The sequence below is a fragment of the Musa acuminata genome, chromosome BXJ3-4 (assembly GCF_036884655.1).
Source record: "Musa acuminata AAA Group cultivar baxijiao chromosome BXJ3-4, Cavendish_Baxijiao_AAA, whole genome shotgun sequence".
Taxonomy (NCBI): Eukaryota; Viridiplantae; Streptophyta; class Magnoliopsida; order Zingiberales; family Musaceae; genus Musa; species Musa acuminata.
In genome coordinates this window covers 9,226,154-9,249,525 of record NC_088352.1, presented here as the reverse complement: position 1 = coordinate 9,249,525, position 23,372 = coordinate 9,226,154, and the positions used below count along the sequence as shown (strand labels likewise).

The 23,372-nt window shown below is 34.9% G+C and overlaps 3 protein-coding genes across 4 annotated transcripts; 1 reads left to right on the top strand and 2 right to left on the bottom strand.

Moving 5' to 3' along the window:
• Nucleotides 1-133: 133 nt before the first annotated feature.
• Nucleotides 134-5,869, bottom strand: LOC103981259 (UMP-CMP kinase 4). Of its 2 annotated transcripts, XM_009397920.3 has the most exons (10): nucleotides 5,731-5,869; nucleotides 4,910-4,966; nucleotides 4,605-4,659; nucleotides 4,090-4,207; nucleotides 2,841-2,997; nucleotides 2,673-2,753; nucleotides 2,489-2,596; nucleotides 2,142-2,213; nucleotides 1,674-1,719; nucleotides 134-348 (listed from the first exon to the last, which is right to left on the bottom strand). In XM_009397920.3, the coding sequence occupies exons 2-9, from the start codon at nucleotides 4,925-4,927 to the stop codon at nucleotides 1,711-1,713; spliced, it is 618 nt and encodes a 205-aa protein (XP_009396195.1). In that variant the 5' UTR covers nucleotides 4,928-4,966; nucleotides 5,731-5,869; the 3' UTR covers nucleotides 134-348; nucleotides 1,674-1,710. The 2 variants fall into 2 exon arrangements, with proteins under 2 accessions (XP_009396195.1, XP_065001047.1); XM_065144975.1 differs by lacking the exons at nucleotides 134-348; nucleotides 1,674-1,719 and having other exon boundaries at nucleotides 2,115-2,213.
• A 2,255-nt stretch (nucleotides 5,870-8,124) lies between these two features.
• LOC135636992 (uncharacterized) lies at nucleotides 8,125-14,555 on the top strand. Its single transcript, XM_065149271.1, has 6 exons — nucleotides 8,125-8,693; nucleotides 10,666-11,889; nucleotides 12,014-12,186; nucleotides 13,183-13,374; nucleotides 13,482-13,635; nucleotides 13,754-14,555. Exons 1-6 carry the CDS (start codon nucleotides 8,210-8,212, stop codon nucleotides 14,413-14,415), a joined length of 2,889 nt encoding a protein of 962 aa, XP_065005343.1. The 5' UTR covers nucleotides 8,125-8,209; the 3' UTR covers nucleotides 14,416-14,555.
• Nucleotides 14,556-19,032: 4,477 nt separating this feature from the next.
• Nucleotides 19,033-19,812, bottom strand: LOC135635339 (B3 domain-containing protein Os03g0120900-like). The gene has a single exon (XM_065146352.1). The coding sequence runs from the start codon at nucleotides 19,810-19,812 to the stop codon at nucleotides 19,033-19,035; it is 780 nt and encodes a 259-aa protein (XP_065002424.1).
• Between the last annotated feature and the right edge of the window lie 3,560 nt (nucleotides 19,813-23,372).

Below are 23,372 nucleotides of genomic sequence, written 5' to 3'. Positions count from 1 at the left end.
CAGAATGAACTTACAACGTCAAAGATCCTTAATTACCAATCTTATAAAATTACTGACTGCATTGGCAAAAGAACAGAATACTCAACTAATGAAAACGAGATCACACAGTGCATTCAGAAAGGTAGTTAAAATATGAAGGAATGAATTCTGTCTACAGAATTTATTTCAAGGAGTGCAAAGTGCAAATGCATACAGCTGTGAGGATGAAATACAGCTTTAACAATTGAAGATGGTATGCTTGGACAATGTTTATATTAAACAAAAAATAACACATAAGTTTAATCGATACATGCCAAAATAGGCTGATGAATATTACAAATTAAAGAAAACTGTGCTACAGAACGATACCTGCAATAACAACCAATAAAATACATTTAGATTACATGGCCACATTTAGATGAAAAGACCACACTACATGAATGACCCTAGTTATCAAACTTACAGATGCTAAATGAGTAAACACGATACTCGATTAACAACTTGTCTTTAGATAGATAAGGATATTATTTTAAAGCGAGTTATCTAGTACCAGTATGATATTTAACTTATATCAGATTAAAAGTAACCTTTAAAGTACACCCAAGCAATTTGGATGGCCCGAGTTATCAAAATTTGAGCTGCCAGATTTGCAAACACTAAGATAATAAATCATACTTAAACAAGGATTCATCAAAATAATAATGAGAATTTTGAATAAAAAACTAAGCTTATACGAAATTTAGCAGCTTGAGGAATTAGTTTGTGTTTTGAAACTACTCAATTTATTCTAGACAATCCAATCTTCGGAAATTCTCACACAATTTAAATGTGCCTACAGGTGTTGATGAAATGATAGATCTAAAGTATTTAGAGATCTAATGTATCAGATACATAGCATTTGATGGTGATCATCAAGTGTCGAAACATAATAGTTTAGTTCCATTGAGATATTAATGTTAAAAAGTTATATCAATAATTCCACAATTGTAACACCTGATGCCTGAATAGGACTTTGTTAATTTGTTTTTCAAGGCATTTAGATATTCTACTGCATATTCAATTAGCATATCATCAACCAAAAATTAACATTATTACTTCAATATTCCATAATCCTCTTGTATTTCATATAATCTTAAATATCTAAATTAATTTATGCCATATGGACAGAACAGAATAATTGTAAAGCTTATGTTGATCCCTCTAGCAGGTTGTGCCAAGTTTTTAACACTATGCTTTAATTTTAAAAAAAGTATTAAATTCTTAGCTGATCCACCTAAATGTAGAATTAAAAGGATTATATACCAGTTCATTCTTCATGGCTCATCGGCCCTACTAAACCGGAACTCCTCTCTTCTTCTCCACTTTACTATCACTTCCTCCTTAAGCAACCCCCTCCCCCTCTCCCCTCCCCAACCAAAAAACCATTCCGTGATATGTTACTGAATCAATAGGGGTCTGGTACATGAAGTTGAGGTATTTAAATGTTGAAGACCATGTGTAGGAGTGTTGGAAACAACAAAATTAATCTAAAAGTTTGAACATGACGCCAATGAATTTTAAGAAATTGAGCGGTCTTCAAGGTATTTAAATGTTGTCTACACATAAAAATGCATCCAGTATTTTGTTAAGTGGTTACCCTATCTAATTAATCAACAACATTATCCAACAACAGCAGCATCCCAGTATAATATTACCTTTTATTTAATGCAGGTTAACATCATCAAGCCAGCTCTAGTCAACCTGAAAATACATGCAAACAAGTAAAGCCAATAAGTAAAAGGAAAAAAGAACTAGTGTATCACATTAGTTTATAAAAGGTCAGTCACATGTGTTTCTTGTTTATGTGGATTTCAAAATATCCAAGGTAACAGAAGTTTTAATCATCTTAATCACATCCTGGGCAACAAATTTCCTGGAAAAATGTGCAGCATGCATGATGCAAAGGAATGAACCTGCTAACCTGATGTTCATGCAGTGAGCACTATAATATTAGTAAATTATTTTCTAGTTTAGGTGTCAAGGAACTACTTTGTCCATAGATGGATCAGTGCCTCGTCAAGTTAGTCACTTAGGTTCTAGATTGATGAAGCCATTTTCTAATAAGATACTGCTGATGTACACATGCATCTTGATAAAAGCATCATGAAAAATCAGAAGCTTACTTTGGTGTGGAATGGAGCAAAAATGGCCTTTACAGTTTCAAAAACTTCATCGATAGGCTTTAGTGCATCAACCTGTAAGGAATCAATCCAGAGTGCTAGTTATATTATATACCACCTCAGTATTGCTTAGAAACACCCCAAGGAGAACTGAGAACACTCACGAGAAAAGCAACAACAAACAATTTACAAAAAATAAAAAGTATCTACAATGTTATTCTAATAATATCATGAAAGTTGGCACTTCAAATGGCAAATCAAGCAACCATGAACTGTCATAGTAATTTGAGAAATAAAAATAACAAAAGCTTGCTTTGACAAAATCTTCGAAAGGAACAGCTTGCAGATACCTTTCGAACTTTGCCCTTCAGTTCATAGTACTCAACTACAGGTAAACTGGATTCAACAAAAACCCTAAAACGCTTCCTTATAGTCTCAATGTTATCATCGACTCTCCCCTGAATCATACAGAAATTTAATGATTCACAGGCATATGAGGCGTATAGAAAATTGAGAAAGCAAATGAGAGAGAACCTGGTTGCGACTTAAAAGTCGTCGTTCCATCTCTTCCTCTGGACAATCAAAATATAGTATGAATTCTGGCTCAATTTTTGTCTATGAGACCAAAGCAAGTTGTCACTGATTGTACATAGTAAATTAATTAGATTTTATAATTAAACAACAAGTGTACTGCCAACTTACAAGATCCTCAAAAGCAGCACGATTCTCTTCGTTCCGGGGAAATCCATCGATAAGAAATTTGTCGTTTCCACCTTCAAGCATAGCCTTTTGTAAAAGCTTAATCGTTACCTCAGCAGGAACAATTTTCCCTTCCTTTATCATGTTTGAGATCATGGTACTGGAGAAAGAATTCAGTAAGAGAAAATTGAGAATTGTTCCAGTTAAATAATGTGTCAACCAGGTTCAGCAAGCATTTCATATTTAACAAAAATATAACATTCACTTGCAGAAGCTTCAAAGTCCTGAAAAAAGAACCAGAGAAGTTAAATGATGGGTGATAATTTGAATTTTGGACTAGCAAGTAACAACAAATCCATGATTTACAAGGGTTTGGCTGTGCCAACAAACGATGAGCATTGGCGAGATGACAGACCTTTGGCTTCATATGCTGGCAAGGAATCAAAACTTGGTGTACCAGTTCGTACAGACAGGTATTTCCTTGTCTGACCAACCACCATTATTGAAGCATATAGCTCGGTAATAGTATAAGACCATTGGTGGTATATGTCAATAAACCTCCTGGTGTTCCACTATTGTACCAGTCCAGCAAGTCATTGAAACTAATATCAAATTAAAATTAAAATCCTTCTATGATACTACTCCAGTTTTTTAATTCATGTCATACAACCACCACTGCCTTCATCTCAACCTGCCTTTTTTCGAAAATCTTCTCTCAGTCAGTTTCTTCTTTGTTGCCTCCCTCCTCCCTCTCTAGCTTCCTCATAATATATATCTTGCCAACTAATTCTATATCCCAGAAACATAGTGGTCTCTCCTCCATAATTAATTTACACAGTGCAGCCAATGTTATGTTTTCTTCATGTGTCACGTCTCCTTTTTTTCTTCTTTTTCCTTCCCTAATCCTTCAGATCCTGATGGTGGCAAACTCATTTTAGAAGTTATACAGATAATTATTGAAAATAAGTCACTTGTTGAACCCACATATTAATTGTAGCCACCTTGGGCAACTGTAGGTTTGAATAATTTCCGGAAACCTCCTAATCAATTGGCGTCCTAAGATTATAGTCTACTACTATGGCAGAATGGTTTAAACTCAGTTTGTCAATTAATGGCCTATGCATAAAATCATATCTGCCTTTTCCAGTGTAATTCCACAAATCTCGAGCATAGAATGACACTAAGAAGCTACAGACTTGCATAGTACACATAGATAAATAACAAAACAAATAGAATAAGCATTTTTCAATACCCATTTTCGGAACCAGATTTAATTTCTGCACGTAGAAGATCACCAGCACTGAGATGGGTGAAACCAAAGTTTTCAACAATTTTTGCACACTGTGTGCCTTTTCCACTTCCAGGTCCTCCTGTTGTACAGCAGATTAAAAATGAAACACAGAGAGAAAAAAGAGAAAGACTTTAATCTACAAACAAAGGCAAAGACAGGAAAGAAAACAGAGAACAAAAGGATTTGTCCATTTACATACTGCACTCTTGCATATCAAATTAAGATCCAATTGAAAAAATTGATTGCATGAAGCTTACTGGTAAAATCTCATAAGAAATCTTTCACAAAAGATGGATGACAACTTTCAGAGAAAGAAAGACAAAGAAAATTTTGATGAAAGCATCAATACATGGCAGAATTATGGGCGTTTATACAAAAAAAAAAGGTCTAAGCAAAGATTTATGTTGGAAATTTTCTGGTATATCAAATTGATTAAACAATTGATATCATGCTGTTTTCGGGCAAGAAAAACTTACCTAATACAAAAACAACTATGATCTTCTTGTCACCTGAAAAGCTCCCATTAACATCCTGCAATCAAACAATTAACTATATCCTTGGTACTGACTTAAAGAAAGTAGCAAAACAAATATCTGATTCATCTATAGGGAAAGTACAAACAGAAAGCCAAATCCAGAAGGTACATATAATGTCAGGCAAAAAACTCAATTAAGTGGCTCTAGTGGAATATATAAGTGAAGCTTCAAAGATCAGCAAGCTAATCTCTTTTTAATTAAGAAAATCTCATAAAGTTACTTAGTGAGACCAGAAAGTGAGATACCTTGCTTGAATCTACCATCGTGCCCCTCAATGCAAGTTAGGTTCCAAATGGTTTTATCTGCCAAAACGGTAGTTTCCTTTAGCATACATAAAGTGCATTTCAACCAAAATGGATGAACACACAGAAAAATATCCATAGAAAGCAAGGAATGCAACCAGATCTTTAGAAACAGGATCCATCATAAAACATCACATTTGAACTTCCAGGTTCACCAAACACTACTGATGTCACATGATGAAATCAATACAAAGATACAGCAAAATAATCATAACAAAATCATTAGCCTCCAATGCATGCACAGCTTATTTCTCTTGGTAGTTTATGTCACATCAAGTGGAATGCAAATCTGTTATGGATCTAAACAATTCACATCTATTACTCCGCCTACTTGTACAAGGAAAAGGATTCCCGTTGCTGTAAATCTACAAGGTTTGCTTTTATCGAAGTTGATCCAAAAGATCTACAAAGACGAGGAAGCGTAATCATTAATCCAACACAACCACCTCGAACCTCAATGACAAGATTACGAACTAGACCCCTAGATTTCCACTATTAATCCAATTTACACCTTTTACACCTAACTATATCACAGAGCAAACTGTGAAAGATCTAAGCTTCATTGGTTCAGAATTCAGCAGATCCACATACGAAAGGAAACAAGAAACCACACCACAGCCTCAGATCTGGGAACCAATCCAATCAAGACAATCAGAAGCATCTGATCTGACATCCCGCAGCGGGATCGAAGCATTACAAAGAGGGCGACGAGTGAATCGCATCAGATCGGAAGAAGGGAGGTGGAGGAGAAAGAGATCAGGTACCTGAGAGCGAGAGCTTCGACCCGACTCCCTCTATTTTCCGCCTCTCCTCTTCGCCGACGGTTGTGGAGAATCAAGATCCGGAGGAGGGAAACGGAGATCTCGGGTTCATATATAGCGGCAGAGGTGGTGTAGGGTGGGGAGGTGTGGGGGCCGGCGGCCGAAACAAACGTGAGATCAAACAAGTTGGAACGGAATTCCATGATTAAATTGGCCGATCTGCATCGGACGGCCACGGTTACGTGATGAGGACATTCGGGAGGGAGTTGACGTTTCTTGTCCAAGAGTGACGAGGATTATAGTTATTTAGAATACGAATAAGGACGCTCCGATCTCCATCGGACGGCCAAGGCTACGTTATCAGGGAGGGAGTCGATTCATTCTTTTCCAAAAATATGAGCTCGGTCAATGGTAGCCCCCGCGGTGGGGGCCAACGTGGTGCTTATGTGCTAGCCGAGCGACCGTACAATGTAGCGGAACTTCGCCATTAGACACAGGCGATGGCCCCAACGCGTGAACGGTCTGGTTTTGCCCCACGTGTGGGGATCAACGGAAGGAGATCCTCCTATGCTCCGTCGGTTGGATCCTCACCCCATATCGTCTCCCCAAAAGATTTAATTTATCAATTGGAAAAAAAATCAGTATATAAATTAGAATTATACAATTTTAATAGTAATGATGAAATATAATAAAAATATATATATAATATAAATAATAATAATATAATTAAAATATAATTAAAATAATAAATATTTTAAACTTGGTAATACATACATAAAGAATAATTTTCTTTACTTTACGATTATTTTTTGAATTTATTATCTGACCTAATCACAATCTATAGAGTTTCGATCCTAATCACATAAATCTTAGCAGACTTTTTTTATTTTTTGCTTCGTAATCGATGGAGAAGATCAATCTTATTCAATTTCTTCCTTGAATAAAGTAAAGCAAGAGGTCATCAACTTTGTGAAGACCCCAAAGCTGTGATCTTAGAGTTCAATGGCGAGAGACTTGCAAAGGAAGGAGGGCAGACATGGCTTAACATCGAAGCAATAGAAAGCTTCCACTACTATTTTTCTAAGTAATAACAGATGATTCATCACTTCAATTTTTCTTTAGACCCATGAAATGTTCTTTCTCACACGTCAATTTACTATGGAAATTTTTTTCTTATTAATGGTGTTAGATGATTAATAATAATATATCAATTTAATGGGTTAATTGATGTATCAATTTTGTTTAATTTAAATTATTGATCAAAATATTTAAACTAAAAATAATAATAATATATTTATTTTATTTTTATAAGTCAATCTTAATCGTATAAAATAAATATCATAATATATTTATTTAACTTAATCGATTTTTAATATAAAAATATCAGAATATAAAATATGAATACATAAAATTATTATAAAAATATAATATTATATAAAAAAATATATATTTATAGAAGATGTCGATTAAGTTATTAATCACCCTTCGCTTTCACCACTTAGTGCTTGCAAAAAAAAAAAACAGTTTATATTTATGAAAAATGGTGCATTTTCAGTAAGAAATAAGATGAGAAAAATCTATTTATAGATTTTTTCTCCGAGAGTAAATAGAAAAGATCTAACAAAATTAGTTTAACAAGTGATATTGTTTTTAACAGAGTCTAATGACAAAAAAATCCATAGAACTAATCTAAAAAAAAGTAAATTACCGTTTCTTATCTTTAATATAATCCGAAAATCATTATATATATTATCTCAAATCTCAAATATCACATGATCCAGAAATTATATATTATATATAATAGAATTACATAACTCAGACATCATTATATACCAATATTGGGGATTCTTAAACTATATTAACTTAAACATCATTTCATCATGTTCGTAATCCTATCTATAAATAATCATATCGTTCCTCAAGAGTTTGTGAGAATTTTTAATTAAAATATTATTTTTATCCGGATTACTTTTATTATTAATTTAGATGAAAATACTCTTAGTTTTTGAAAAAAAAATCAATTATCATAATTTTTTAAAAACAATATTAATTATTTTAGAATAATTTTAATATGATTACAAGATAATTACTACTATTATTTTCTAAAAAAATTATGACAATTCATTATCAAATTTAAAGAATTTTTTGAATAGCATGATTAAGTTATTTAGATAAAACTATAAGAGTATTTTCGTTCAAGTAAAAAAAAAATCTACGGTAAAAATGAATTTGGGAGCGTCATAATCAGTAATAATCATAATCAGTAATTCCTCTAAAGAGATAAATAAATAAATAAAATCTATAAAGAAAAGGGCAAAAAAGTGGGACTCAAAAAGGCCGTTCAAAAGTCCATATTTATTAATGCCACCATAATGTCACGAAAATTACTCCTTTGCTCTGCTTCCTTCCCTTTCTTCCTCTTCCTCTTCCGCTCTCCCTTCGGTCTCTCCTCCTCTTCTCTCTCTCTCTCTCTCGCGATGCAATGATACGCGCCGGCGGTGGCTCCTACCGCAATCGCCTCCCTTCCCCGCCGCCGCCCCCTCCTCCGCCCCCGCCCTTGCCGCAGAACCCCTCCTCGTCGTCCACCCTCTCGCCTCTGGCTCGCCCTTTCACCATCGACCACATCTTCCACTCCTCCCCGCCGCCGCCCTCGTACCACCGACTTCCCGCCGTCGATCGACCCTCCGCCTCCCTATTGCCCTCCCACACCGCCATCTCCTCCGTTGGCTCTCTCCGTACCCAACCGAGCACTGGACCCGTGGCTGACCCGTTCGCCCACTACTATTCTAACTCGCAGCCGCCGGCGATTGTTGATTCGTTCAGGCCCTCTTCGGCCTTCTCTGGAGTTGGGACGGACCCGTGGAACAGGCCGTTTGACGAGGAGATGGGGCATGGGATGCGTACTGATGCGGTCTGGTCGTGGACGGAACCGTCGTTAGGCTACAAGGTGTCACCTTTTCAAGAAGGTAATCTGTTTCTTTCCCTCTGACTGGGATCGTTCGTAAAGCTCTTTTCTCAGAATAAATGATGATTTAGCTTTTGTCGGAAATTGTTTTCGTTGAACATGGAATTTTAGAGCTATTTATTGCATATTTTGGTTCTTTGATTGTAACTTCAAGTTAGTATCTGTCGCTGGATGAAGTTGATCTTATCATATCTCTGTCTTGTGATATTCATTAAAGTTGCAATCTTGGATATTCCTGTGGGCCAAAAAAGTCTGGGAAGGAAGGGAAGAGTTTGGTAAGGTCTATGGAAGATGTAACTCCTCCTTTGCTACATGCTTTTGTTTTGGATTCTTCAGTAAACGGACGAGAAAGATTTGTGATTGATCGAGGAGGTAGGAGATCGCTGGCTAGAATGACAATAAAGATAAATAATAAGGTTAAATGCATAATAATTTGTTTCTTGTGTTATCTACAGTTAATTATAAAAGCCATTGTTTTGTTGATAGTAGAAAAGCATCAAATAATTCTCTTAAACAAATATTGACATGTCAGGTTTTGCATGCTGGTCCATATACCCTCGTCGAGGGTGTTTCACATTCATTAAAGATGTTTGGAAACAAGAGTTTTTAGTGTGCTGTGATCTTTTACTTTTCTTATAATTTGGCTCAACTATAGAATCACTAATACTGAACATTATAGGATTCTGCAGTATTGTAAACATTAAGATGTGTTTTCCGTACATGAGGTCTTCTTTCTTTAACTGGAAAATACATTACTTGAGAAGAGGGAGAGCAATAAATTTAACCAGGAGGGCAAGACAACCTCCTGGTTTATTTACAAGATTGTACAAAAGAGTGCAAAAGATTATACAAAAGAGAGACATAAATGAAATTGTTGTATATCATCTCCAGACTGTATAAACATTGCTTAGTGAGATTTATTTGAACGTGTTTAAAGCTATATACCACTAGGATGAATGGAAAACAACTCTTTCCCAAAAATCAGCACTGGAAACTTTTTATTCCCTACAAAAACTTCCCTTCTGTTGACATGCACCAAAGATAACCATAGCCCTAATTAGATATAATGAATCGATTGCAATTAATGATGTGAGGAGAGGTAGAGGAAACTAATTATTTTGTAAGAAATGATAACATTGACAGCTCTTAGTTTGACTGGTGATATTTCCAAAAAAGAGGTCAACAGTAAGAAAAGATCCATATGGCCAATTGCAAATAGTTGGGTTTACAACTTGTTCTTTTCCTTTATAGTTCTTTTTTTTGCTATAGATGTATCAAATCATCACGAATATATCATAATGCCACAGGATTTTCGTATCCTTAATTATATCCTCTAGTTGATTAGGAAAAATCCTCCAAAAATTCAAGGTATTCCTGTTCTTTGGCTACTAAACTAAATCTTATTTGCTTACAATTGAGCAATTCAGAAAATGATAATTGTCTTCGTTGCTGATTGAAACACATCCCACTTAGCAAAAGGATATGACCTAATTTAGTAAATGCAACTCAAAGAAAAATAAATTGCAATTTCGTTTGACAAAACAATTAATTCTCTTTTCTAAGTCAAAACCTTATTTATTGCATAAGCAGGGGCATAACAACACCACCATGTTAAACCAAGATCAGATGAATAACTCACTAAGCAGTTTAACATGTACATTTTATAATTTCTTTTATTTTGTCTGCTTGTCTTGTAGTTGAAAATGCAGAACGTGAACAATCTTATCCTTCTTTTTTGTTCCATTTGCTTCTCCAATAGCTTGATATTTTCTACTCATACATTACATCACCTTCTATCTCTTCAAATTGGACTGCAAATGCTGTTCTTGTTTTTTTTTTTTCAGTAAATTATGTGATTTGAAGATGTGTGTTTGTTTTTATAGTGTGTATGATGATAATCTCATGGTGCTTTCTGAAGTTGAAGGATGATACAGAACACTTATGCATTATTTGCTTGGATTGCTGTTTTGCAGAACATGCAGGCAATGGCTGTAGCTATTATGACAGTGATTCTTATGGTGTTTGGCATGGAATACTTCCTAATTCAGTGACAGAAAAAGTACACTTCAGATCTCAAAGTCCCGAATGGTTACACAATATGCAACCGGAGAATTATGAGCAAAACATTAGAACCCCGATCTCAGCACCAACTGCTTTACTTAAAGGAATACATTGCTCTGGGACAACAGGTTCAACTCCCGGGATTGGTTCGCATGACACTTTTGTTTCAAACTCCACTTATGATAGATACATGAGACAACTTGATTCATGTTCAGTGATACCATGTTCAGTTTCAAGCCAAATATTTTCACCATCCGACTTAAGAGCTGTTTCAAGTGTCAATTCTACTTTGTCATATAAGACGGTCCTTCATGAAGTGCCACGTAATACCAATGATTCATCAACTATACCTTCTAAGCTAAAGGAGCCTAACCTCAACCAAAACTTAGGGAGCAAAAGGAGTCATGATCAGCAGAGAGGACAAGATTACAGCCTAAGCAAAAGCACACCCTCAGCTGCAGATCTTGGGGAAGATTTTCCTTCCAGTACTAATAATGCTACTGACAGTCACTTGAATCTTTCTGCGGCAAAAAATCCTGGTTTGAGATTAACAAATTTGGTTATTACTGATGCTTTTCCATCCATATGCAGTTCTGTGGAACCAGATAAATCCATGAAAAGTTCTTCAGAAGCAATTGACCAGCATAGCCTTGCCGTTGATTCACCATGTTGGAAAGGAACTCCATCTTCTCGGCAGGCACCATTTCCTGTTGATGAAATGCTTGTTCAAACAGCTATTGAGGAGTCGAAAAATTATGTCGGTCTTTGTCAAGATCGAAGGCAACTTCTTGAGAGTGTTGGGAGGTCCAAGAATCCTGCAGAACAAGATGGGAACTTGATTTTTGATGAAAGGAAGAAAAATTCTACTTCTGAAAAGCCACAATGCTCATCAGTTATTTCACCAATCATACATCAGAGACCTGAAAATGTAAACAAAAAATTGCCCAACTATAGAAAAGATGACAGTGAAAATGAGATCCTGTTTGATGTTGTCTATAGTGAACACAAAAATAAAACAATTGAAGTTGAGAGAGTTTCTAAAGTACAAGTGGGTGATGCTGTCAAATCTTTCGAAACAGAAAGTACTGTGGTCAATAAATTCCCACAAGCAAAGGGCATTGAGGATTACAACAAAGGTCTTGTTTCTCTTTCCGGTTGTTGCTTATTTTGCTTGTTTATTTTTTTCAAATAAAGTTCTTCTGTACAAAGAACTTTGTCTACATATCATATTTGGATTATCTGTTTTTTTATTTTCACCAGGCTCATGTTCATCACCACAGAAAAACACAAAGGAGCTTGTTAAGGCAATGCATGGTTCTTCAATAAAGTTGTTGTGTACCAACTTTAGTGGTGATGATGAACTGGAACCACATGACTATCGGCTTCTCTACTCTGTGATTAACAACATTGCACTTGTTCTCAAGGACAAGAAGGTAGTTGTAATTCCATTATGGCCCAATATGGTGCAGTGACATATTTTAAGTAGAAACAAATGAGAATTGCATTTGATGCAATTTCTTCATATCTAACCAGGATTAAAATAATTCTGCAATAGCATGGAAATATATTTAAGCTGCATAGTTTACATGGATTTTGTCAGTAACCTATTTGTATTCTTTGAGAATAGTCATTCTTCCAACAGAAAGATTGTATAACTTTAAATGCTGCTGCTGCTATTATTTGTTCTTGTTTCTTATAGCATTATTGTACATGGGAAAATAATATTTATCTTGGAGAGATGTATTTTTTCTCTTTATACAGGTTGTATGCTAATTATATGCTTATAAAAGGAAACAAAATGTTGCTCAAAGCTTTGTATGTAGGATAACTGTGTGACAGCCAAATGGATTTTTTTTTTGCCTTTATTATTTGTTTGAAATCTTACTTCATTTAATATATTTTTTTTTCTGATTTACTTGGTTCCACTACATCTATGATGAAATTTGCTTGCATATAACTGCTCCGGACTCCATCATGGCGATAATTGTAGACCTTCATTATTTAGCTAGCATATAATATCAAGTTACTAAACTTGCTTTTATATTAATGCATATTCCTTTGGCTTTGAAGAATTATGTTCCATAACTTTTACTTTAGTATTTTTTAACTATCTTTATATTTTCTGCCATGGTTCTAGGCCATCAAGTGGATGGTGCTTGCAATGGCTTTGATGGTTGGCCATAATGAAGGGTCACAAGTATTCTGTGTTATCATGCTGTTATTTTGTCAGTACTTTCTTGCATTTGACAAAATTTTGGTCATTTAGTCTGGACTGTTTTCAAGTTTTTACTCTAAAATAACTGTCCATATTGACACTTACATTCCATCTGTTTGCTGTAGGTATCCGTTTTGCCAAGATGTTTTTTCTTTTTATGGTGAACTCCTTGCTTTATATGTCATGTAAGTTGATGACAGGTGGTCTTTTGCAGGGCTTTGTTGGTTGCAATCCTCATTGTTCAGGTTTGGAGGCTGCATGGTCTTTCTGTAGATGTTCAAATACTGATGATGTAGACCAGATCAACATGAAGGGGAAGATGCATTCTGTTGGGCACAACAATGTTAATGATGAATTGCAAAAGGACAACAACACAAATCTCAGGAAAGTCAATGACATTACTCAGGTAAAATTTGTATGTCTTGGGAGCAGTGTTCTAATGCATATCTGTTTACATATCAGGTTGTTTCTTTTATTTTATCTTTTGTCTTTGTACATTTCACAAATGTGTAGATCTATGAGAATGCTTTATCAAAATCTTTCTCTGAAAGAGAAGAAAACACACAGACACTGTTGTATAAGACTCTCTGGATAGAAGCTGAAGCTGCAGCTTGTAGATTGAAGTATGAACTTCAACTTACTCAAACAAAGACTCAATCTGAAAACTGTAAGTACTGGTCAAAGCTGGCAAAGCTTTTTGTCTTCACTGTATCTTTTCTGATCAATTGCAGTAATCTTTGTCCTTTTCAAAATTAATCATTTTTATTTTTATTTTTTATTTTTAGTGAAGGATTCACGATCAGACACATCATCAAGCCTGCCTTTTGCCCATGATCTTCAGGGGCACAAGGACAAAGGAGTTCTGGTGGGTACTATTTCTCCCACCAAAGTTAGCGAAGGGATAAGTAAATGTCAAAATCCTCATGAGGCATCAGCAACCTGTGAATCGAACAAGTCAGAGGATATTGAATCATCAGTTATGACTAGATACAAGATTCTGAAGGATCGGAGTGTCAGCTCAAGTTATAGGAGCATGGAGGAACTTGACCCAGAGGACACAGGAACATGCTCGGGCACAAGAGAAGTTGTGTATGGTTCTCCTGATGTTGCAAATACTTCTAGCATAAAAGACCTGCCAGTAAATCTTGCTGATTTGGGATTCATGGAGAGTGTGATGCAAACGTATGACGAAGACAGACCCACACCTCGGTCTTTGCATTTGACTGCTGTGCAGCCACTTGGTGCGGCAAGTGACGAAGAACTCGGGTCAGGTTTGAATATTTCAGGATATGTAGATGCGAAACGGATGTTCTCAGGCCCTTTGAATGGATCACTGATTCAGTCATACATGACATACAATCAGGGGAACTGGTCCCTCACCAGTGGATATGAAAATTCGTCATCCGAATGGGAGCATGTGCTAGGGGAGGAGTCCACGCAGCATTGAAAAAACGTTACTGTTACTTGAAGAACTGGATATATTGTAAATAAACAATATAACATTTGGGGATTGTGTTTGGAACATGTGAAACTGCATATTGGATAATATGAACAGCTTTATACAATCAAATCATTCATTTGCTGTAATTGCTGCCATAAAATAGCCTCTTCGATGACCAGTGCATCTAGAATTTGTTCCTCTTATTAGAAGCACAACCAAATGACCTGTTACTGGATTGAATCGTTCCTTGTATTGATTAGTGGTCTGCATTCCAGACTATATGTTAACACATGCATGACATTGACCAAATAAGATAATGATCACAACTTTATTGTATGTGGATGTTTGTAGATAACCTGTTATATTGTTTTTGTGGAACTCGACGACTATCAGATATATGAACTTTTTATTTTACTACATATAAACCAAGTCCAATTATTCTTTGTATGAGAAAATTTAATATTTGTTTTCTTATAATCCTTAAATTCTCACCCCTTTTTAACGTCATGGCCTCTTCAGTCGCGGTCAGTTCAGCGAGATCTATGCAAATATCTAAAATATTAAATGTGAATTATAGTTTTCGATATGTTATTCTTACATACAAATGATTGATCATAGGCAATTGAGGGGAATTAGCTACGAAGAGATCTATGCAAGATTTCGTGTTTCGCGAGGAGATTATCTGTTTAAGTTCGATTTAACGGTACAAATAAGAAAATAATAAGAATATATATATATATATATATATATATATATATATATATATAAGGGGAAAAAGAGAAAAAAAGTGAAGACTTAATTAACATTACTGAAATAAAATTTTTTTGTCAACTGTTGACAGTATTTTGTGTGTTGCTTTTTATTCACATGCGATAACACTGTGTAGTGTTTTAAAAATACCGTATAGTGTTTTTTTAAAAATACTATATAGTATGTTGTGAATAAAAATCAATCCACAAAACAGTATAAAATGTAATTTTTTTTATTTAAGCGAAAAAATGATAGTTTTTTTAAGGGGCATTTTTTAAATATTAAAAATAGAGGATGGTGATTTAAGAATTTTAAAAAGGAATATCATCCGGAAAAAATAATGATAAAAAAGATATTTTTATGCACAATCGCCCTATATGAAAGTGCAGGTTCTGCTCCCTCCAACCTTTATTGGTTGGTGGGAGAATTGAAAGTTAGAACATTCAAATTTTAATGATTTACAAATGATAAGAGAAATCTCTTGATGAAGATCTTCAACATCAGAGCTAACAAGAAGCAGATGTGAATCTATCTTAAATAAAAAAGAAATATGATTCATCCACAATCTCAAACCTAAAATTCAAGACACAAATTTCAGGATGTTAAAAGCATTAAATTCTCATTCACATCTATATAATTTATAGTTATTCAACGTATCACTCGATAACATCATAAAACTCAAGATTAACTTAAAAAACATTAACAATCAAGAGTTACATAATAAAAATAATAATAATTAATATAAAACTTCAAACATAAGATTCTAAACTTCTAAAAATGAGAGGTTTTTTTAACTTTTACAATATACATCAACTCAGATTTGTTTGAAATAACATTAGAAGCAAAGCGTACTTTAACAATAACATCGTATCAAACTATTAAAGACTTAACAAAATCTTCTAACATTCTATAGTCTTAACCCAAACCTAACATTAGGGTGAGTGATAAGTTAACCAAAAAATTTTATATAGGTAAGTTACAAAGTACAGCAAGTGACTAACATATTCATGACGAAAAGATGACATATCATATGACCTAAGAATCAAGGTACAAGGCATACATACAAGAGTCATATATATAATTTTATTATAAGCATACTTAACGAGAAAGCAAAAAGTAATATATAAGCTACTCAATATCAAGAAGCAACTAATTAACTCAAGAGTATAGTCATATTTTATATTTTCTTTGATTCACTTATAACAATAGAGTAAAAAGTATTATATGAGTATATCAAAAAATAAATACAAAATATAAGTTTAAGAGTCACATTTGACATTTCATTTATAAATATCCAAAAGGTTTATCACCAAGCATAAGTTTCTTTTAATAAATTTAGTTTTTTCTGGCCCGAAACATCACTTTTTCTTTCTCATGATATTGAGGGATGACTAGACTGAAAAAAAAAATCAAATCAAATCATACCATATGAGGTAAATAATTTTCTTTTTCTCTGAAAGTTATCCTAATTATTCATAATAAGATATTGGCTATAATTGAAGAGGTCTTATCGATCAAATTTATATTTATCCGAGATTTAAGCATAATTAATAATTTATATTCTCATTCTATTATTTTTTTCTCCCAAGGATGGGTAAATGATCTCTAATACCAAAAGAATTGTACAGTACAAAATAAACACATAAAAGAGACTAATTTAAAGTACCAAATAAACACAAAAGACTAATTTTAAGTACAAAATAACTATAAGATAGTAATTTCAAGTGCAAAATAACATATAAGATAATAATTTTAAACAGAAATTATACATTTTGTTCAAATTATATGTTTTTGTTTGGATTGAAAATATTATAGAGGATTTCATTCCAATTTCATAGTGTACCAATAACACATAAGGCTTATGCCCTTTGGGAAAACATGCTAAAGAAACATAAGGGTAAAATTGAATCATAACATAACATAATCTATTTATTTCTAAATGATAATAAATACTAGTCTCGATCATTTGGGAGCTCCATCCATCGTCAATTCATTAGAGCATAGCATCACAAGCTATATACATGACTCTTTTTTTTTATTTTTGACAAAGGTTTATATTATCTCATAAATATTGAAATATAAAAATATATTGTGAGCAAAAAAAAGTTAGCAAACACATAAATTAACAAACATATATATATATATATATATATATGAAGTAATGTGAGGCAAATATAAACTTTTGCATAACTCATTTAAATACGATAAAAACTAATAATAAGAGATACAAGAGTTTAGCAACCACATAAGCTTATTTGAGAGAGAAATTTTTAGTTGAAATCAAGTTTATAAAGGTAGAAGCAAGAATTGATAAATTTAAAAATAAATATTGTGGAAAAATATATGAGGTATATTACACTATATATTTAGATAATAAATTATACTCTAATTTACTCGAGTAAGATATTTTTTTGAAAGACATATAATTATACTTTCATATAAAATAAGCTTTGTATAAATTGGAGTTATCTACGGATAGTTACAAGAAACTTAATATAGAGAGGTTAGAATATATTCTCTATTTAGCTGAATTCAAATAATTAAAAGAAATAAATATTTTGGTAGATATTTGCATTATAAATCGTTCAAATAAAGTACAAAAAGAAAGAGTTAAAGAGTCTAATTATTTTAAAAAATTAAGTTATTCCTAAATTAAAATTCTACATAATATATTATAGTTAAAATAAAATAGATAGACCAGAAGTCTCATAAATTTCAGATTAGCAAGTTTACAACTCAAATTAAGGTTAAAGAAATTTAAAAAAGGTAAAACTCTATAAATTACCCATCAATAAGATGAAATCAAGGATTGAAATCACTATAGAATGAGCTAAAATACTTGTCTTAGAAAGATTTAATCGGAACGATGATGAATTTGTCCAAATCCTCAATTTTTCTTCAATTCCTTATATGGGTTGCAGTAAGATTCTCTTATATTAAATTTTTTCACTTTTATTTTCTAATTGCTTAGGATTAGCTAACACAAAAATAATAATGTGCCAAACATACATAAAAAAAAAAGTATAGTTATCAAAAATATAACAAATATGATACATTCCTTATGTTAGTATGTTAGTCAATAACACATGTCTTCTATTTTTTTATTAATTTAATATGAATCTTTCATAAATCATATTCAAATTTTAGGATTCATTCATAATACGAAGCTTCTAATATAAAATTATTTAATATAAGAAATTATTAAATAAATTCTTATATTTAAATAATAAAATAAAATCATTGATATCATAAACAATTAAAAAAATCATTGATACAAGAAACTCTCATTCTTTCATTTCCACGGAAAGATCAAAGGAACCTAAATCTTATTATCTTAAACCTAACTCTTTTTGATGGAAATATGTTGGGGTGGCCGAGGATATATATATATATATATATATATATATATATATATATATATATATATATATATATATATATATATATATATATATATATATATATATATATATATATATTTTGCTGAAGACAACTATGAATTAAGATGCATCCATTGACACAAGCAATTCAACTTTTTTTATCTTCCATATATGTTTGAAATACACAATCAAGCCTTTATCTCTCATTCTAACTCATATTAATGCTTTGAATCATTTCTTATGCTCCAAAAAGAAACAGAAAACAAAAAAGAATGACAGAATCTTAAAACCTAATCATAAATCGAGAATGAGAGAAAAGGATATCTGATTCTTTTTAGCAAAAGAACGAAGATTCGAGTCCAGAATCTTATTGTCAAACTCTTAGCACCTTCGGCTATACTTCCTTTTTATCTCCTTCCGTCTTCATCGAATGAAGGGTGCGCGGAGGTCCATGTTTGGCTGCGGCCTATCTCCTGCGCAGACTATGTTGGATTCAGCAGCTCCATTCCTCCATTGCAGAGTGTTTCGGCAGCAGAAGCACCTGCAGATCCCGCCGGGTGTCTCCACGTTCCTCCCTCTCGGAACACTCTAGGTCGACTCCGAACAACCTGACTCGCTTTGTCTTCGCCGTGCCACGGATCACCGCCGCTGAATCCAGAAGTAATGACGCCCCCGCCACTCCGCCGCCGGGTTGCACCCTGACTTGCGGCGGCGAATACGGCCTGCCTCCTCCGTATTGACCATGGTTCGAAGCCATATTGTACACGGGAGGCACGGCGAACGGGAAAAGCCCACCCCACTGTGGTGCCGACGACCGGGCAGTAGAGAAGATCTGTGGGAGGGGAAGCGGCGGGCGGCATTGGGTTTGTTTCCGCCGGCGCCATCCAATGAAGAGGCGGTCATGCCCGGCCGACGCTCCTGCACTAGCACGACCGAAGGAGACCGTGTCTCCGGATTCTAGCTGCTTGTCCTTCACGAACCGGCTCCACCCCTTGGTCATGACGTAGCTTTGGCTGCTGCCCCAGTACGAGTAGCGGAACTGCCACTGCTTTCCGGTACGATCCTCGAAGCACAGCAGGATGCCCTTGTCCGCTGCCAAGGGATCGAGGGGGAAGTACCTCTCCGCGTACTGCTTGGGGATCACAAGGCGGTTCAGCTTGCCGACATCGCTTGGCGTCACCACCTTGTCGAACATATGCTCTGGATCCACAGGGGCGGCAGAGTCGGAAGCCACCGACGAGATGGAAGAAGAGGAGGGGGCGGTGAACGGCATCCGTACTGTAAACACCTCCATATAGATGCAACTCAGTTGGAAATCTTTCCTTTCCTCAGAGGATGGATATAAGGCTTCACTTGTATCAATCAGAAGAAGATGAAGAAGGAGAGATAGAGATCATCATATCTGTATTGCCTTACAAAAGGATGAGTCTTGCACCTACAAACATGGATTGATAGATAGATGATTGAGAGGGAGGGAGGGAGGATATGGGTTCTATTGTTTGTTTCTTTGCCCTGCTAACTGATCCTGCATGTCCTACAGAGATCACTGGAGAAGGTAGGGATATATTTAGCTTCTGGCTAATAAACACACAGGAACTGGAAAGAGGAAGGAGAGTGAAGAGGGTAGGGAAAGAGTAGGAGAGGTATGACATTGAAGCTTTAGTAAGATAAGAGTATTGTGTTAGGTCTCATGTAACCTTTGGCTTCTTCATCCTATGGGTGTTTGTATATAGGCTGATGACACTGATAACCCTGCAGAAGCCAGTTGGAGGAAGAGAAACCACACTGCTTTGAGGTTGGCTTGGCAGGGCAACTTGGGGCACTTTTCTACTCCATTTATTACTGTAGAAAAATATCAAACAATTAAGAGAGATGCATCATTGTTTGTTTACATGTCACTTGTTTGGATCACAATGTGGTGCACGCAAGGCAAATACTCCATCACTGTTCATCCCATTCAAATTTGATATGATTGTTAGGATGGGTGGAAAAGATAAAGACATTAATACGAAGTCAATGGTAATCTTCTTGCTAAGCTTTGGCTTCAAGGGTGCCTTTGACTTTTGAGAACAAGAAGTCTACCATAACTCATGATCCTGGAAGAATTGACAACAGTAATGTCATGATGCAACAGAGATATGATATAGAGATTCCAAACCCTATACTAACTGTCATCAGAATGATCATACTGCAAGTAAAATGGGAACGAAAGATGAGGAATTGGTCAACCCTAATTGTCTTACTGACCTGTCAAACTGAAGCAAAGTGCAAACTATCAATTCAGTTTTAATTGGAATACTAATAATCCCAAAAGTTCGAACTATTCAATATGTTTGTATATTGCAACACCCATCATATTATATATATATATATATACAGAGAGAGAGAGAGAGAGAGAGAGAGAGAGAGAGAGAGAGAGAGAGAGTAGGAAGCTGTATCCATCACACTAAACCAAACCGTGGTCCTAATTGCAAGTAGAACTTGTATATGCTTGCTATTGAAGAGGCTGAAGACGCATGCACGTTATGCCTCATGCATGCATTTGCATTAACTATCAATGTCATAATTGTCCATAGAGCAGCACAAGAAGGTAATCAACCTTCACAGCTGGGATAATGTGTACAATGGAAGTCATCTTCCCTTCTTATGAGTACAGTGAATGAATCTGCACCCCCTCCACCAACAATTTATTGAGTAGGTCGAACGAAGAGTAGGCCTCACAATTAAATAACAAGTAGAGTTGTTTAAGAACCCTAAAACCAAGTTTGCATAACGAATCCGAGATGAAGAACACAACCATTAATGGTGTTGCAACCAAGTGGGTGGAGAAAGGTATGTATTGTAATGAGATAAATGATGTCACCAGCATGAAGGAGACTGACGTTGGATTAGGGTTTCTATCAGAGACTGGGATTGTTTCATTAGTTTAAGACAAGTATTTTAAGTGGTCTTTGACTTTGAGGTGAGGCAAGTGAGCACCACCTTCATATCCAACTCCTCCACAACTTTTTGGTTGAACTATTCATCTCCTCTTGCACTTTGCTCTCATGAATCATTGTTGTTGTTTAGATAATGTTGGATTGGATCAACACAGCCTAATGACCCATTCCTGCTGTTTAGGAGACAGAATTCAGCATTAAACCATTACACAAGCTTTATGTTCTATGAATGCCAGTTATATGAAATATGAGTTATATGATCCGGCATTGATAGTTCTATGGATCATTAGACAATCTTTATGTTCGATCCCCAACTTGTATGAACCATTACATGGTCAATGCAGTGGTCTTTTTGTTCAAATGCTCTGCACAAGTAGTTTCTTTTCTTCTTCTTTCCAAGGGAAGCAGTGTTCAAAGAAGTGCTGCTGCAGTTAACTGATGGCAAATCTAAGAACAATGATGAGAGAAATGTAGAGAGATTTCGCTTCTCATTCAATATCTTGGCATATATCATACTACTGATTTCCAAAGACTCCTTATACTTGAAAACATAGACTAGTATCGAAAACATGATCACCTTATAAAACCTCTATGTTGCTTGAAAGTGTAGTGGAATTCCTGAAGAAGCTAATATTCTGACCTCTGATGCATTCAGAGAGGCAAGCAAACCTCTGACTTTGTACCATAAACTAATTAATTTCATGAATTATGACAGCAAAGAAAATGTTCTCATTGTTTATTGCAGTTGGTACTCATGCTTGGATCTTGACAATTAAATCTATATTTGCCCCTCTTTCCTAGATGTTACTTGGACCACCATATTTGTTCCTTGACTGGCCTTTCTTGTGTGTCTTCAAGCCATGGAGACTTGGGGACCTTTGTTGACTGTGACAATATATAAGTATATCCTGTACATGTTGTCAAAAAGCATCATGCAGAGTTCATGTCACCTAATCACTGTTTGTTCAAGATCAAGCATTAGATAACAAGAAGGTAGAGAGGTGGACCACAGGAAAAACCAGTTTGGTGAGCATATGTAGTTCCTGCCTGTGAGCATTACTGCAACCCAGAAAACATGTAGAGTTTTGAACTGTGAAAGCATCTCTGTTCCCTTGCTACACCCTAATAAGGTTGCATGAATGCGATGCTTTCATGACACTAAGTCGAAGCTAAGTGACATTCTGGGTGCAGATTTTGCGCACCGAAATGGATGAGCAAACTAGCCACTCTGTGTGACATTGCCTTCTCACGATCTTGAACAGCAGTCCTGGTTTTGTCTAGAGTATTAGAGCGGAACAAACAAATTAACAAATACTTGAAACATCCGAACCTAATAGGACCACAAAAGCGATGATGAGTCCAGAGAGACTTGATTAACTAAAATAATGCATAAATCAAAATCAAAATGAAGATGAATTCAAAGAAAGTGCTATTATATCATAGTAGATATCTTTTGATCACAAAGGGAAGAAAATGGACATGAGACAGAGCTGTCGGTATTAAAGAACTCTATGATACTACGAATGTGGGACTCTTAAATAATCATCAATCCTATGCTCTTTAATATGAAAGGTGCGAAAGGGGGTTGAGAGATGACGGGGAATGAAATGATAAACTCTAAATATCAAGATAAGATAGAAGGGCAGTTGCTAGAGAGCTTCACAAGGATTGTGTCGATAAGAATTGTGTCGAAGGGCTCATAAGATAGTCGAAAATGTGGGACTTCAAATTGATGCAATGGTGATTGACTAAAAAAGAGAGTAGGTAACATGCTATGATACCATTTTCCACTCAGAGAAGTGGACAGTAAAAAATATGAAAAAGTTAATACAATCCTAAAGAGATGACCCGATCTATCAAAAACTTACTCTTCCAGGACAGTACTTCTAGGAAA